This window comes from Chiroxiphia lanceolata, chromosome 2 (genome assembly GCF_009829145.1).
Source record: "Chiroxiphia lanceolata isolate bChiLan1 chromosome 2, bChiLan1.pri, whole genome shotgun sequence".
In the NCBI taxonomy this organism is placed as follows: domain Eukaryota; kingdom Metazoa; phylum Chordata; class Aves; order Passeriformes; family Pipridae; genus Chiroxiphia; species Chiroxiphia lanceolata.
The window spans coordinates 24,369,317-24,385,592 of NC_045638.1; the positions used below are offsets into that span (position 1 = coordinate 24,369,317).

The following is a 16,276-nucleotide window of genomic DNA, read 5'->3' on the forward strand; positions in this document are numbered from 1 at the left end:
ATGGCATTAAGTGCCACATCCAGTCTCATCTTAAAAACCTCCAGGGATGGAGAATCCACCACTTCCCTGGGCATTCCCATTTCAATGCCTGATTACCCTCTCTGTAAAGAATTTATGCCTAATATTCAACCTAAACCTCCCCTGGCAGAGCTTAAGACCATGCCCTCTTGTCTTACTGATAGCTACCTGGGAGAAGAGACCAACCCTCACCTGGCTACAACCTCCTTTCAGGGAGTTGTAGAGAGTGATGAGGTCTCCCCTGAGCCTCCTCTTCTCCAGGCTGAACAACCCCAGCTCCCTCAGCCTCTCTTCACAGGACTTGTATTTGAGTCTCTTCACCAGCCTTTTTGCTCTTCTCTGGACCTGCTCCAGCACCTCAATATCCTTCCTGAACTGAGGGGCCCAGAACTGGACACAGCACTCCAGGTGTGACCTCACCAGAGCTGAGTACAGGGAAGAATCACTTCCCTGGACCTGTTGGCCACGCTGTTCCTGATCCAGGCCAGGATGCCATTGGCCTTCTTGGCCACCTGGGCACACTGCTGGCTCATGTTCAGCTTCCTGTCAATCCAGACTTCCAGGTTCCCTTTCTGCCTGGCTGCTCTCCAGCCACTCTGTTCCCAGCCTGTAGCACTGCAGGGGGTTATTGTTTTCTTAGGTCTGTGATGGTTCAGTTGCAGACATGCTGTCTATTTAATGTGAAACTATTTTAAGGCATTTGGATCCAACTTTGTTGAACAATGTGGATAAAAAAAATGTGACTTAGCAAATACAAGTGTGTAACAGATCTATTGAGAAGTCTACTGGCCAAGTGTTTCATTTTAGAATGGTTGGATTAAGTTTTTCATAGTATGTACACAAAATAGAGTAATTTATTAATGAAAAAAACTCCTCTAACATTACTGATCTCCAGCACACCTGTGACCATATTCTTGCAAGATGTAGCATTTTCTTTACGTCATTAATCTGTGTTTTTCATCTTCCATGGCCATGTTATTTACCAAGGACTTTAGGAAATAGAAGCCTAGGTAAGGAGAGAGTGCAGTATTGATTTGGAACAGAGAAAATTTTAATTCTCTTTTCTCTCCTCCAGCTATTTGCTTGCTACAAAGTACTCAACTGCTCTTTAAAAGGGCAGTCCATAGGAGATATTATCTTTGGATTCCTGAAATAGAGGCATCCCAAAGCTTATACTGTGCTGAAAGCCCTAGGAGAAAATCTTCAGTGTGGATGATGTGACATCAGTCTCGGCAATTTAAAATAGAAGAAAGAAAAATCCATCTTCGGGAATTTTAGATTGAGTGTTCTAGTTTAGCTGATGCACACTTTTTAACTGCAGATAAAATCTGCAGTTGAACTGTACCTTTTCAGGTTTTTAGCTCTGCATCGAGCCCCAATTCACTGTCACATGTAGCTCCTCCATTCAGCTGAAGATCTCAGTTATGTTTTGACTTCACAATCAAATTCAGTTACGTACGTTTACTAATTTCCCATTTCCTTCAGTATCGCGGCTTCCATGCCAGATTAAGAGAGATCAGCAAACTGGATGCCATGGTATGGTTTCACATGCGATAGGCATAACACAATAATTTAACACACAGTTGCAAATTATCTGCAGATTTCACTATATTTGTACTCTCAATGTTTATATGTGCTTTTGGGGTCCAGGATATGTTTAAATAGTGGAAGAGGCATCAATATTAAGGATTGTGTTCAAAACATCCAAGTATCTATTAGAGAAAATAAGTCTCCCCGTAACCTTTCTCCAGTGGGGAAAGAGAGAGGATCTTTCTTTAAACAGTTACTGAGATTGTATGCTAGACCAGAGTAAAGATCTGAAGAGGTGCCCTGGTTGTCTTTTACAGTATTATCCATAACCTCACACGTAAAAAGTCGCAGATGTGACAGAGGAGTAAGGTCAAAACCATGGCTAAGCCATTTCTCTGCCAAAATTAGTGACTGTGATCTCCATTGTCACACACACACACACACATGCATTCCCTTGGCTCTCCCAACACACCTGTAGTGTGCAGAGTATTTATGTGTCAGAGAGACTGGAAAAGGAATCATATAGTTAGTGGATTGGAAATAGAAGTGGGTATGTAGAAGTGTGTACTATTGCTATGATCTGTATAAGAGGCAGAAGTTTGTGTACACGTGGACATATATATGTGTGGGTGTACATATCCTTAGATGCCACTACTCATCATGTGATTATGATGCACTGATGCCTGTGCAGTAATTTGGAATGACAGTATTGAACAGAAAAAATCCTTATCTTTATTGTAGATTCAACAGATTTCAGATAGTGCTTTTTCACAGGAAGTAGGGGGTTCTGTGAATCATGCGTATGGAACTGGTAGTCTCCACAGAATTATTTCTATAGATTCCTCAGCTGTTGTTCCCTACAAAGACAGCAGTTCAACTATAATGTATCGTCTGCCTAATTTAAATACTATGTAGTAAATTCAGTTGTACACTGAGGAAAACACCATCCCTAATCTGTTCTTTTTCTTCCAGTGTGCTCGCTATGATAATGCATTTGCTGCAGAAATTCTGATTGACAGAGGAGTGAATGTAAATCATCAAGATGAGGATTTTTGGACATCAATGCATGTAGCCTGTGCCTGTGATAATCCTGATATTGTCCTGCTGCTGCTACTAGTAAGTAAAGCAATCCAGTGCATTGTGTGCTTGAAAAGGAGACAGAAAGTAGCATCCTGAGGTCTGAAACTGCTGTATGAATGCCACATATTACTACTAATCGTATCTCTGAAGGCATATATTGTATTTTTTTTTTTCTTGACATTGTTTGGGTGCTCCGGATTTTTAGAAGGCATTTTTAGGCCTTCAGTGAGAATAAATTGTAAACATCAGTATCAACTATCTCCTGTCTCTTCCCTGTGGTCAGGAGCTTATATCTCTGATAAGCACTCAGTCCCAAATGGGAATTCAGATAATTTCTTTTCTTTTCTCCCTGTCACTTTCTGTTAGGGTTGAGTTCTCAGACCATTTTATAAAAATCTCCTTCTGTAAAGCAAGTATTCATGCAGTTACACTCAGTATTCATAAAGAAGTGTTTGTAGACATGGTCAAAATGAGGCAAATTTAATATTTATCTAAACAACTTTGACTTTTAAAAGCTCAGTTTACCCAATATAGTAATAGATATAGTATATAGATATAGTCTTTGCAGAGAACAACAGGGTGGCCAAGAATTCCAATGGTATGTTGACTTGTATCCGGAACAGTGTGGTCAGCAGGATCAGGGTAGTGATTGTGCCCCTCTACTTGGCAGTGGTGAGGCTGCACCTCAAGTCCTGTATTCAGTTTTGGGCCCCTCACTACAAGAAAGATATTGATGTACTGGAGCTTTTCCAGAGGAGGGCAGTTGAGCTGGTGAAGGTTTTGGAGCACAAGTCTTATGAGATGCAGGTGAGGGAGCTGGGGCTGTTTAGGTTGGAGAAAAAAGATGCTCAGAGAAGACCTGAAAGGAGGTTGTAGCCAGGTGGGGGTTGGTCTCTTCTCCCAGATAGCAAGCAACAGGACAAGAGGAAGTGGCCTCAAGTTGCGCCAGGGGAGGTATAGATTGGATATTAGGAAAATATTTTTTTTTCTGAAAAGGTAGTCAACATTGGAACAGGCTGACCATGGAAGTGGTGGAGTCGACAGCCCTGGAAGTATTTGAAAGGTGTGTAAGTAGGGACATGGTTTAGTGATGGACTTGCAGTCCTGGGTTAACAATAGGACTCAAGGATCTTAAAGATCTTTTCCAACCTAAATGATTCTGTGCTTCTGTTTTGTGCTTCCATTCCTAGGATCACAACTTCTAGTTTTACGTAATGTTATTAATGCAGCTCTTTTTCACGGTTCATTTTAAATTGCTCTTTAAAATAGTAGTGCAGAAACAGTTCACAGTCTGACTTAAAGTTTTTTAATCTATTTGTATAGTTTTAAAATATGTAAGTTTTAAATAGGTCATTGCAAGTAGATCAGCATTTGTTATCATATTTATAATCTTATTTCAATATTACAAGTACAGGGAGGGGAGAAATCTTTTTAGACTATATGCTTGATAATAGCTTTCATGAAGTCACTTTTGAAGGTTTTCTAGTCCATACATCCTGCTCAGATAAGAGCTAGTCACAGCAGATGGCCCAGAACCAAATCTTCACGGATGAAAAGTCCACAAAACTTTCTGTTAGGTTTAAACAGAATATTCTGTGTTTTAATTTGTGCCTTTTTCATTTTGTCCTGTCACTGGGCTCCACCAAGGGGAGTCTGGCTACATGTTCTTTACTCCTTCTATCAGGAATTTACACATTTTTTAAGTCCTGCCAGAGCCTGCCAAGCCTGAAGAGTCCCAGCTGCCTCAACCTCTCCTTGTATGACAGATGCTCCAGTCCTATCCTCATCTTTGTATCCCCTTTGCAGGACTCTAGTATGTATATATCTTTCTTTTACTGGGGAGCCTGCAGCTGGAGCCTCATCAGTGGTGGGCTCTCACCAGTGCCTAGGCCTGCTGACAAAGCAGGGCAAGAAATCTATGGCCCTGTTTGATGGAAGAGCACATTATTGGCTCGTGTTCAGCTTTTTGTCCACCAGGTCCTAGCCCCAGAAGTATTTTGTGTGGGAAGCCATCTCGCTAGTAAATAAGAAGTACTAAAGAAAAGAGTATATCTTGGTGACCAGGGACTAGTTTGTATCCAGCTGTCACATTGTAGAGTCTTTTCTGGGCTAAACAAGATCTCCTCCATGATAGTTGGCTTCAGTGCCTAGAATTTTCCCAGGTCCATTTGATTAATAGTAGAGATTCTGCCTTTGTGATGCTTGGAATGTAATTTTCTTGTATTTTCTATTGCAACTATAATTAGATCCAGTAAATGTGCAATGCAATGCGTGTAAGTCTGATTTTCTGTTCTTAGTGCTTAAAATATTTTATCTTACCTAACCACAGTCATCAGATATGATAGAAGTGTCCCATTCTAAACATTGTCACTACTCTTGGTAAATAAAGGATAAAATTTTCGGAAGGTGATGTTTTATCTCTTGTATTACCTTGATCTGTCCAATGTATCTGAAGCCTGTGTATCATTGTATTCTTTATGTACTCCTAAACTGATAAACAAATCAGAACAGAGCAGCTCATTTATAAAAACTCTTGTATTATAGGAAATTGTTTTAATGTGGGGAATTTTCAAAAATTCTGAATGTGTCTGCTGTTGACATTAATAGAAATAGTTGAGGTTATAGAGGGAACTTGTAAAATTTTCCCTGCCTGTTTTTGCAAGAAGCCCGATCTAATGAAACCTCAAGTATTTCTGTACAGGGTTATATCCAAAATAATTTTTCAGTGCCCATCATTTGAATGTTGTTTGATTTGATCCCTGCTTGTTACAGGTTGTCTTCATCTGAATGTTCTAAGTATCTTCTGATAATTTGTTATAAATAGGTCACTAATGAATTAAAATTTCAATAAGCAGGGGCACATCCATATGGATTTTTACAGATAAAGTTTGAGCTGTCCATATTATTTGCAGTAAATTCTGGTAAATTTGCCCACATTTTAGATGGTTAGCACTTTGAAAGGTAAAATTTCCATGAGTAGATAAATAATAACTTAATATTTTCCCTTTTGGAGTCAGAATAAAGATAGAGTATTGGGGCAGAGAAAGAGAAATATTCTTAGGTAAGCAGCAGTTTTTGAACCATGACATTAATGCTATCTTTAATAGCTTTTGACAAAGCAAAGATGAAAATTGAGGTTGGAGGGGCTTACTTTTCACAATTCTGAAATGCCTGTGCATGAGCAATTCATATTAGAAATTACTTTGTCTTGAGGTTACAGTGTTTCATGGACCATGTCTAATGTGTAGCATGAGCCTCGATAATGCCAGTATGAGCTACAGGCAGTTTCTATTGTTTTTTCATTGGAAAAAAAAACCCACTCCTTTTACCCTTAGGAATTACTTTTAGATAAATATTTCTTCTGGACTGACTTTACAACACAGACAATACCATATTTTCTGTTTTAAAGATGTGAGCTAAAAGGTAACAGCATGGTCCTTCAATTGAGACTTGTTCAAATTCTGATTCCTGGAAAACTGTTGTAGAATCCAGTGGAGATTTCCTCAGTGGGGACTTAAAAACATTTCCTGAAGGGAAAACAGGAAAAAAAATAGAAAAAGGAATATAGGGTGCATATAGATCCCAGAAGGCTATTAATGAAGACTTACTTAAGAATGCCCAGTTTCCGGTTTTATCCTGCTTTTGCTGGTCATCATATTTTTCTGGCTGAGACAAGATAGTGAGTTGTCATTTATCGGCTTAGCTATGGTGTCTCACAACTTCTATTCTCTGGTGAATAACTAAGACAAAAGTAAAACTCATTCACTGCAGGCTAGGAGGGGCTCTGGCTGTTTGTAATGTGGTTATATGCTATCATGTTCTGTTGGAAGGCTGTTGGAATTGTAAGCACTATTTTTGGAATAGATGCTTGAAGCTATTTCTATCCATCATTTCCAACATTTTACCCTAGGTGATATAGCTTTCCAGGGACATATTTATGTCTTGTCAGTTCTGTAGCTGTCAGGAAGTGGAGGGGGAGCACTGGGCAGTACAGCCAGGAAATATACCTCATGTCTGCTAAATAGTCGATCAATGAAGAACTTACCCCCAAGGCAGCTGCTAGCACGTGAGGAAATGTAGGGATCAAAAGTGATCCGTAGAGGTCTGGTTGCCATACATGCAGATGAGGTAGTAAAGGTCAGATTCATCAGTCACTGCTTGACCACAGCAGCTTTAGGTGTTTTCCCTGTGGGATAGGGGACTGCTTTTGTGGATGTTGTATGAAGGAGGCTCCTGTGGCAGGTTGAAGAGAATGCTGAAGTTCCTTTCATTTAAGAACAAAGATGCATAGGCTTATATACATCTGTGGCCACTTAAAATCAGTATCAGTGGGCAACATGAATGTTGTATTTTCACCATCTTGTCAAATGAAACTAGGGAGGTGGAGACAATATTCTAGTGTTTGTATAGCATGCTGCACAGTAGAGATTTATTCTTTATTCTTTCATAGACCCGAAGGCATTACTGTAATAAACATGGCAGTTAATTAACTAGAATGGCAGAGAGCAGAGCTACATCCTCAAGAATTTTTACATGAATGAAAATTGAGGAGTAGAAAGACATTCTTAATACATTCTTTTTATTGACCTTACTGGAAAAAGCAAACGTGCCTACTATCTGCCAGCTAATTAAATGTGTTTCATCATGTGCTTTTTGGAACCTAGAATTGAAGCACAAAATGCAAATCCGGCACAGAAGGCTGAAAGTAAAGTTGTTTTTTTTTTTTTTAAATAATCTGAGGCTGAATATTTTTTCTCTTCCCCCTTTTAAGAACTTAAGAAAATCTGTGCTTAGCAGTGTACAAAAGGGAATTATCACAGAATCATTCATTATATTTAAAGTCACCAATAATAGATGAGCAGTGTCAGGTATATAATACTGTCCACTGTATGTGTAATTCACTTTTGATTTTAGCATAAAATCCCTTTTTCAAAATCAGATATATTTTTACTGTAAAAATTACAGGAACAGATTCACTTTTGGGAGTAGAAGCGAAGACTTTATGGGGCTCTAACTCTCTTTTCCATTTCCTCATACAGCTGGTGTGGCACATATCTGAAGTCATGTAATCAGACAACAGTTATATAGTTATTTTACCCTTGTTCTTTGCAACTACATCAGACTGTTTTAGCAAGCGAAGATGAATGATCAAAATGCCATTACCTTTAGGACTTAATGAAAGATCTTCGTATATCATAGTTTGAGAAACAACTATAGCAGAATAAAGAATTGCTTCCTCAAAGAAGGCAATTCTTCCATCCCACTCAATCTTGCTCAGTATGACTTCCTCCTTTGAGTCAATATGAGAGAAAGAAGGGAGGAGGAGAGAAGGAGAAGAGTTAGAGGTTGGGATGGGACAATATAGTATAAAGGATCATGTGGCCTAAAAGAAAAATTATTCTTCTCTCTTTCTAGAGGCAGTTATCAGTATTTAGTACTTGTAAGAAACTTTAAATGGAAGTTTTTTCTGCATAAGCTGTGGGTATCTATTTGAATTCACTCACAGTTTGCAGAGGCTGGTGGTTGTGTGATAGGTCTAGGAGGGAACTTCCAGGGAGTGTGTACTACTGGCTTGCAACCTTTCATCATTGCTGAAAGAACTAAGATAGGTGAAAGCTACTAATGAACTAATCTAGGTGATGCCTGTTAATGAGTTACTGAACTCCAGATGGCAACACTCAGGGGAAACTGTAGCAATATTAAAGACTGAGGAAAAGGGATCAAGCTGCCTAGTGATGCAGCATTAAAGGTGGTCCAAGTAAAGATAAGAACAGGAGCCTAACTGGATCCAGAAAAATAGGTAGTATAGTAAAGAAATGAGGATAATGTGAAAAGAAATAGCACTGGAAACTTCAGTTGGCAGGAGAGATAACCAGTGAAATAGAATCTGCACTTCACAGTGTGAAGAATGCTAAATCATGGGATGAAACAGTCTTTTCATGTGGGAAGTAATCACAGAAAGTAAACCTGAAGAATCTGTAAATATATTTGCAATGGCTAGAAATCACACACACATGTGCACACACAGAGACACTCACACACACACACACACTCTCCCTCTCTGCCTCCCTCCTTCCCTCCCTCTAGGTGGAAAATATCTGAGGCTAGGGCTGAGACTTAGGACGTAGACTAGAGCTAGTAAGCAGTGCATCTGTATAATTTGGAGTATAGTATATTCTTGGCATCAGAGCAGTTCTAGAAAATCAAAATTCCTGGAGGGTAAAAGAGAGTTAGACCTGTTGGGAAAAATAGCAAATAACACCCTCAGTTTTGACTGGAGCAAGCCAGGAAAAGTATACCAAGAGATAGACTACATGCACAAAAATGGGGAATTTTGGATCAGCTTTACTCTGATTCTCTTGATCCCCAGAGAAAGAGGATGAACAAATGACAAGATAATGAAAATCAACATCTGGCTTTTGATCTTCAGTAAATATAGTTGTGTGCTATGAAGATGGTCTGGAGGGATGTTCCACCATTGGGGGATATTTGTAGAAGGTGAAATTCATTCTTTATGTGAAATAGCCTCTGCTTGAACCACTGACATAATTATTTTGTGAGTCACTCTTATGGAGTAGCTAGGGAATACGAGGATGTTTACATCCTTAGTTAAATTACAGAAGTGAAAAGCTGCTTGGTAGAGAAGAACTTGGTAACAACACAACAACAGCCTAGCTGTTAAGAGAAAACTATAGGCCCAAGAGTTACTGTGGTTTCTTTAGGATTGGTCCTAAATTTTGAGTTTTCAGTGATGACCTTGGGAGGAAAAATAGGGGTATGATAATGAAATATGCTGAAGTCAAGGCTGCAATGCCCTGTCCATGGGGATGAGGATTATGATGTCATGCAGAAGTAATAGGGTATCTTTGAAGACTTTGGTAATAAAAATGGATTGAAATTTAAGTGTAAAAATACAAGGTCATGCTCTGTGTAACAGACATTTCTGTGATACGCTCAGGAACAATCAGTTGGAAAAAAGGAAAAAGACCTCAGGGCTTTAGTCAATTTTAAGACAATTGTATGCTGCAAACATGTAACTGCAGGTGCGGAAGAGAGATTATTGGATTTGTCAAAATGAAGATGTTTCCAGGAGAAGGGAAGAGTGTTGTTGCTACTGTACAAGGAACAACAGCCTGCAGTTAACTATATACAGCCATGTTCAAGAATGGTAAATTGTGCCAAGGAAAACTGCAGGGATAAACAGGGGAATAGAAAGCCTACCTTATGAGAAAGGAGTCAAAATAGTATATTTTACTTAAAAAAAGAAATCAAAGTAGGTTGTAAAAATTTCTATAAGTATATTAAGATAGAGGGAGAGGTAAAAAAGAGCTTTTAAAACCTGAAATTGCTACTGGCATGAGTGCCAATGACTACAAAAGTGTCCAGAAATAAACGTAAGAAATTAAACTAAGCTTTCTCAATGTTAAGAGACATATGTTGGAAAACAGCATTCCATGCAGGAGTAACAGGGAACAAAAAAACCCCCAACAAACCCTAACTGGCTTTAAAATTGATCTTAGTTGTGAATGAGATTGTGTGTTTTGTTTTTACCTGCATTACCAAAGTGATGCTTCAGGAGATCCATTCTAGTATTACATTCCCACATGACATCTGTTCGGAGGGCTGTGTAGATATAATTATTCTGGTTGTGTTCTTAAAACAAGAAAGTAACATACGGAGGATATTAAAAACATAATATTGAGAACAATAACAAGTAATGTGTTTGATGCCTGTCAGATTATGTTAAATTTCTATAGCCCAAAAAAAGACAGGAGAAAAGTTCATGTAAGAAGGTAGTTCAGAAAGAGAAGTTAGACATATTACCTACCAGGCAAATATTACTGTTTTTCAAGCATTTGAAATATTTTTGTTTGTTTGTTTTTAATACTGCTTTCAGATATTTGAAAAGAAAAATACATAATGGGCAAGTAGTATGAAATCTAGGGGGGAAAAAAAGGGCTTTTTTTCTCAAGAAAAGAAGCCAAAAGGTCACAAAAGCTAGATGTATAGTCACTGGTGGCAAATTGAGAATGACATTTAGATCCATAATTAATTGTATGCCCTAGCAGTATTTATAAGAGAAATTGCAGAGTGGTGCATAAACATGAATATTCCCTCAGTTGAGGTTTGAGAAGGCCAACGTATGAGGAATATACCAGTGAAGGATCTTGATTAATCAGGGAAATAATTGCAAACATTTAATGAAAGTGGTATAGTACAATCTTTTGGTGACATTTGCTTGAAATTATTTAGCAGTTCCTGGTGTTCTACATTCTTACTGGCTTCCAGGTTTTGCCAGGAGCTGTACAAATACAAATATAAGAAGTATTTGGAACTGAGAAAATTTGAATTTGTGAGGTCTAGTGCCATGGTCTTCAAAGTGGATGCACGCCCCAAGAGATGCACAGGAAGATTTACTGGGATTATCAGAATTTCTATTTTTATTTATTTTTGTCAGAAAAAATGTAAGGAAGAAATTACTTTACTAATATTTAATATACCTATTGATACTGGCACCCTCCCTCCATCCATATGTCAGAGGGTTTTGTGTTTTGAACAGTAGGTAAGGTGTCCTGAGGGAAGAGCTGCTCCACGTTGCAGAGGTATTGACAGTGGTGCTCTCTCTTGTTCATCCACTTGCAGTGTGTTGTGATGAATTACAGTTTGTGTGTGCCTGGTGACGTGGATTTATGGATTATATTATTTAGTTTTAACTAAACTAACTCTCACTACACAGGCAGGTGGCTTAAAAAATTCCTGAGAAGAAACCACAGATTGAAGATAATAAGGCTAATAATGATAGCACAAATTAACATGAAAAATGGCAGAGCCTCTTCTAGTCCTAGTATGAACTCTTCATAATTACAGGATAAAACCAGTGCTGATCTAATCAGATTTAACTAGAGATGGTTATAGTCAAGCAATACTCAGTACAGTATTTTACAAAATTTCACTTAATTATAAATCTTCAGAAGCCTCTTTTAAGGCTTCTTAATAGCAAAAGACAAAAAGCCACATGCTATTGGGAACACACTTGTTCATCCTGCTGCAGCAAAATGGATGAAATAATACACAAAACCCAACATGGTGACAAACTCTAAAATGCACTCCTTTATCAGAAAATATAGTTGGAAGGTGTGTAGAAATACATCACTGGAGTTTGAAGAAATAAGTGTTAGAGCACATTACACTGTTTGGGAGGTTTGCTACGCAGTTAGCTGGAAGTACGGGTGTTTCTAACATGTCCTTGTCTCAGCTTGTAGTATTTGCTAGATTCTGTTTCAGTAATGAAATACATGAAGAACTACTTTATTGTGAACACATCACTAAAAGGAAGAGGTGCTAAAAGAGATATAATCTTGAGAGTAATAACTTTAATAAAAGCAATGTTTTATAGGAAGACTATGCAATGTAACCATTGATGGAGCAGCTGCTCTGACTGGAATAAGAAAGGATTCTGGGGGTAAGGTTACAAAGCTGGCACTGCACCTGAAATTCCTTCACTGCATCAGAGGCACACTGATGTGTGCCTGTCACAGCCAGGAAGTTGGCCTCAGAACTATACAAAGTGCTTCAGGATCTCATCAGTTTGGTTAGTTTCATAAAAACAAGACCTTTAAATAGTTGAATCTTTACAATACTTTTTAACAAGATGGGGAGTGACTGCAAAATTCTTTTATATCCTGCACTGAGGGTCACTGGTTGTCTTGGGGCAAAGCGCTTGAAGAGTTGTTAAACTTAGAGTCGGGTTCCACATTTTTCATTTTCAAAAAGAGCAAAGGTGCCTAATCTGTTGACCTTTTCTGTGATGAAAAGTCACAGACAGTAGTATGCTATCTAGCAGATATTTTTGGAAAAAATAAGCACACTTAATCAGTCCTTTTGGAGTAAAGGTGATGGTTTAATAATGAGTAGGAAAGTAACTGCTTTTCAAAAGAAACATTTTGAGAGCATTAGATGTTTTGAAACTTTTCCATTGTTATATGATTTTATTACTGAAAATTATACGTGTCAGCTGTAAAAACTCTTGTATTTGTACATAAAAAAACCCTTGGAAACACAATTTCCTAACATTTTTTAAATTTTTCTCGAGTTTCAGTGGGTTCTGAACTCATTTGTTAAACATAAAAATGCATCACCTTCTCATTAGTTGGCAAGACCAAGTGACTGACATCAGGGAAGATGGAAATTTCCTAGCCAAATTTTAATAAAAATGTGTGTTTAGCTGATATATGGAATTGAAAAATTAATATAATTTAATGATCATTACCAAGAATGCACTTCTTCCATTTAGGTCTATATATCTGTGAGCTTTTCCAGCTATAACAGATTTTAACACCGAGTATTGAAATTAATTGAACTTAGAACCAGACCTTGAATCACTGTATCACTATGATAAAGTTTTAACTCATTTTTTAAAAAATAATGGAACTCATTGTTCTCATTAAAAATACAAACATTTTTAATAACAATACAGTAAAAAGGTTTTTGCACCATTAATGAATAAAATAAAATTGTTTTAATATATTCTTGATTAGATCTTTTTCTCATCCTTTTTAATTTGGGGTTTTTTTATATGTTTTGTAACATACATAATATACTGGTACAGTGGTACACAATTTATAAAGTAAATTGTATAATCCGTAAATCCACGTCACCAGGCACACACAAACTGTAATTCGTCACAACAAGTATACATATATTGGGGATGTGTGCTCAGAAATTTCTTACTGATGGGGTTCGTGATAAGAACACTTTGAAGGTCAGTGGTCTAGTGATTAGAACAACAGCCTGAGATGTGAAAGCCCAGGATTAATATTGTGTAATGTATGTCTTTAGTAACTGGGGCATTACTATCAATTGAGCATGAAGGACAACCAGCTGTAAATCTGACAGAGAATGTATGTTGTTGTCTCTCTTTAAGTCTAGAAAAGGGAGGTCTACAAGCAAATAGATGGTTTTGTCAGCTTAGTGGCTTGAACAGCTTGTTTGAATGATTTTCAGTGCACCATTGGTGTTAGATCTAATGGAGCATCACATATATGCATACTGTATTTCTTCTTAAGGGGACATTTACCTACTGGTATCTTTGTCACCTCACCGCCTAGGTGGCAGGGAAAGGTTACATTTACCCTTATATTTAGGCACTCCTGAAAACTAAAATGTTCAATATGGATGAAACTCTTCCAGTTCCTTCTTTCTCATACCTTCTTTCCATAATTAATCATGTTATTCACAACCATAAGACAGAAAGATGCATCTTGTCTTTTGAAATCTCTTGCTATCACCCTTTTCTTGAGGCTAAGAAAAATTAGTATCTCACAGAAATTGACTGAATCTTGCAACATCTCCAGATTTATAGTAAAACAGAACAAAGATAGTAGGTGTGATTCCCAGACTTTAGAGGGAGGATATTTTTTCAGTTAAGTTGATACCGTGTAATTTATTTGGGTAAGAGCTGTCCCACAATACTTGAAAAAAACTCAAAACCAAAGCCACTCGGATGAACACCCTCCACCCTCAGTCTTATGTGGATTTTTATGTGTTTTCATTTCAGAAATATTGGAATGGAATATCACTATGGCATAGTTTATAATGGATAATTTAGAAGGGCTTGAGTGCATGAAACTGTGAAAAAAGAACCGTCAGATGAATCTCCATGAATTCTTGAATTTCTGAGTGAGCTAGTAGGGGAAAATACAACACTGATATAATTTATCAAAAGTTCAAGGGCAACTTATCTTGGTATGCCACCATAAAGATTGATGTTTAAAGTCATTGAAAAGAAAACTGCTGCAGGAAAAACTGGCTTACATATTGAAAGCAGATGGTTTAGGTAAATTATAACAGTGCAGAGTTAGTGGATGTAATAAATGAGGTGACATGAAGGTTATTAAAAGACTCATATTTGCACATTTTTGAAGACTTTTCAGTTAAAACAGGAAAGGTGGAGAAAAAGCATTGACTTTGCAAATCTAGAATAATTGGTGTAGACTATGTGTGGAAAAAATAGGTAATGCAATCCAGTGTAGAACAATGTAAGATAATGAGACAGGGATGCATAATGAAGTGGAGAAGTTAAAGCCATGAACTGAAAAACAGTGAAAAGTTGTGTGTAGGGTTTTTTTGTTGTTTGTTTTGATAATGAGATTGAGCAAGATGTGATTGCTATCTGCAAGGACAGAAAGCTAAAAAGATGTTGGAAAGTGTATAAAAGCTGGCTTATGAAAGTAAAGGAGAAAACTAGCCTTTTATATTATTTCTGAATAACAGCTGCATCTTCAGCTATCTGAAATCAAAGTTTATCAAATCAGACTTGCCTTAATTTCAAATGATTCCCAGTAGAAACTATGATATATTGCAAATTTTTTAAACACAGTAAATATTTTCCCCAAATGTTAAAAAATGGGAAGTAATTGTTGAATTAAAATGAATACTGCAAAATTACTGATTTGGATTTATTGGGAAGAAAGAAGCTGGGAAAATTTACTTTTTGGAATGAAAACTAGAGAATGGTAAGGGAATGACTGTGGACAAGGCGATAGGAAGATAATAGGAACCTATTCTTCATTGACTGCTAAGATTACATTTTATGAACATGAGTAACAAATTTTTCTGATAAAGCATAGATAAATCCTTGATTGATGTCATAGTATTACATCTTTAAAGTATTTGTTTCAATTTTGTATAAAATTTTGTCACTTTTCCAATATATGTGTTAATCCATTGAGAGCAATTTGTGCAGATAAACCTGGAGCCTTATGTTTGGTTAATACATAAATGTCAGCTGTGGTTATAGTTTTATTGCTAGGAAGTATATGTATTTTTTTCATATAAACAATGACAAAATTTGGCATGAAATGTGTATTTCCCCCATAGTTATATTAGGGAGTAACTTGCTACAGTCACAAAGTGGGTTACTACTTCCTATGGCTGGCAAATTTTGATGTCTACTGCACTTCATTTGTTACCCAAGCAGAGGAAAATAATAGGGTTATCTGCTCGTGTGAGTTATCTAATTATACATTGCTGTTCTGAGAAGCCCGTTTTGTATTAAGATGACTTCATACTAAACTTCCTAAATAGATTTGGTATTTCACACAATGACTTGTTTGTAGAGTATCTAGATTTAATTACTAACCAGCAAGACAGCATCACCCTGAGTGCAGATTAAGCTGCCGTACAGTCCCTTCCCTGTACAGTTGGGAATATGTTGATGTTATCAATCAGCACAATGAATCTGTCTCATAATAAAAATGCAAATTAAATGAGTTGAAATGGCAGTTCTGTACTGTTAGTTCCTTGCACGATGTATTTATCTTTGCAGAACCTGTACATTGTACACAGCTGTTGTTTTTTATGTACTGTTTAATGTCTTACTTTTTATACCAGAGACATGTAGGACAGACTTTTGGGCTTTTTTTTACTGTATGTGTACATACATTAACATAGGCTCTGATTTTTTCTCTGCATTAGTAAAACACTAATATCTGATTCATACCTGAAGTAATGATATTTATTTACATGTGCTATTTGAAGCATATTTAATTTACACACACACACATATATATGTATATGTATATTTGTGTGTGTGTATATAATCTCAAGATGGACTGGAGAATGAAAATCAAAACATTCAACATCTGTA

General features: G+C 37.1%; 1 protein-coding gene across 4 annotated transcripts in view; it reads left to right on the plus strand.

Moving 5' to 3' along the window:
• Positions 1-16,276, plus strand: part of MYO16 (myosin XVI) — a 363,225-nt gene that overhangs the window by 121,788 nt on the left and 225,161 nt on the right. For all 4 annotated transcript variants that reach the window (XM_032679459.1, XM_032679458.1, XM_032679457.1 and 1 more), the window contains exon 4: positions 2,521-2,664. In XM_032679459.1, the coding sequence (XP_032535350.1) occupies positions 2,521-2,664 (144 nt within the window). The remainder of the gene's footprint in view (positions 1-2,520; positions 2,665-16,276) is intronic.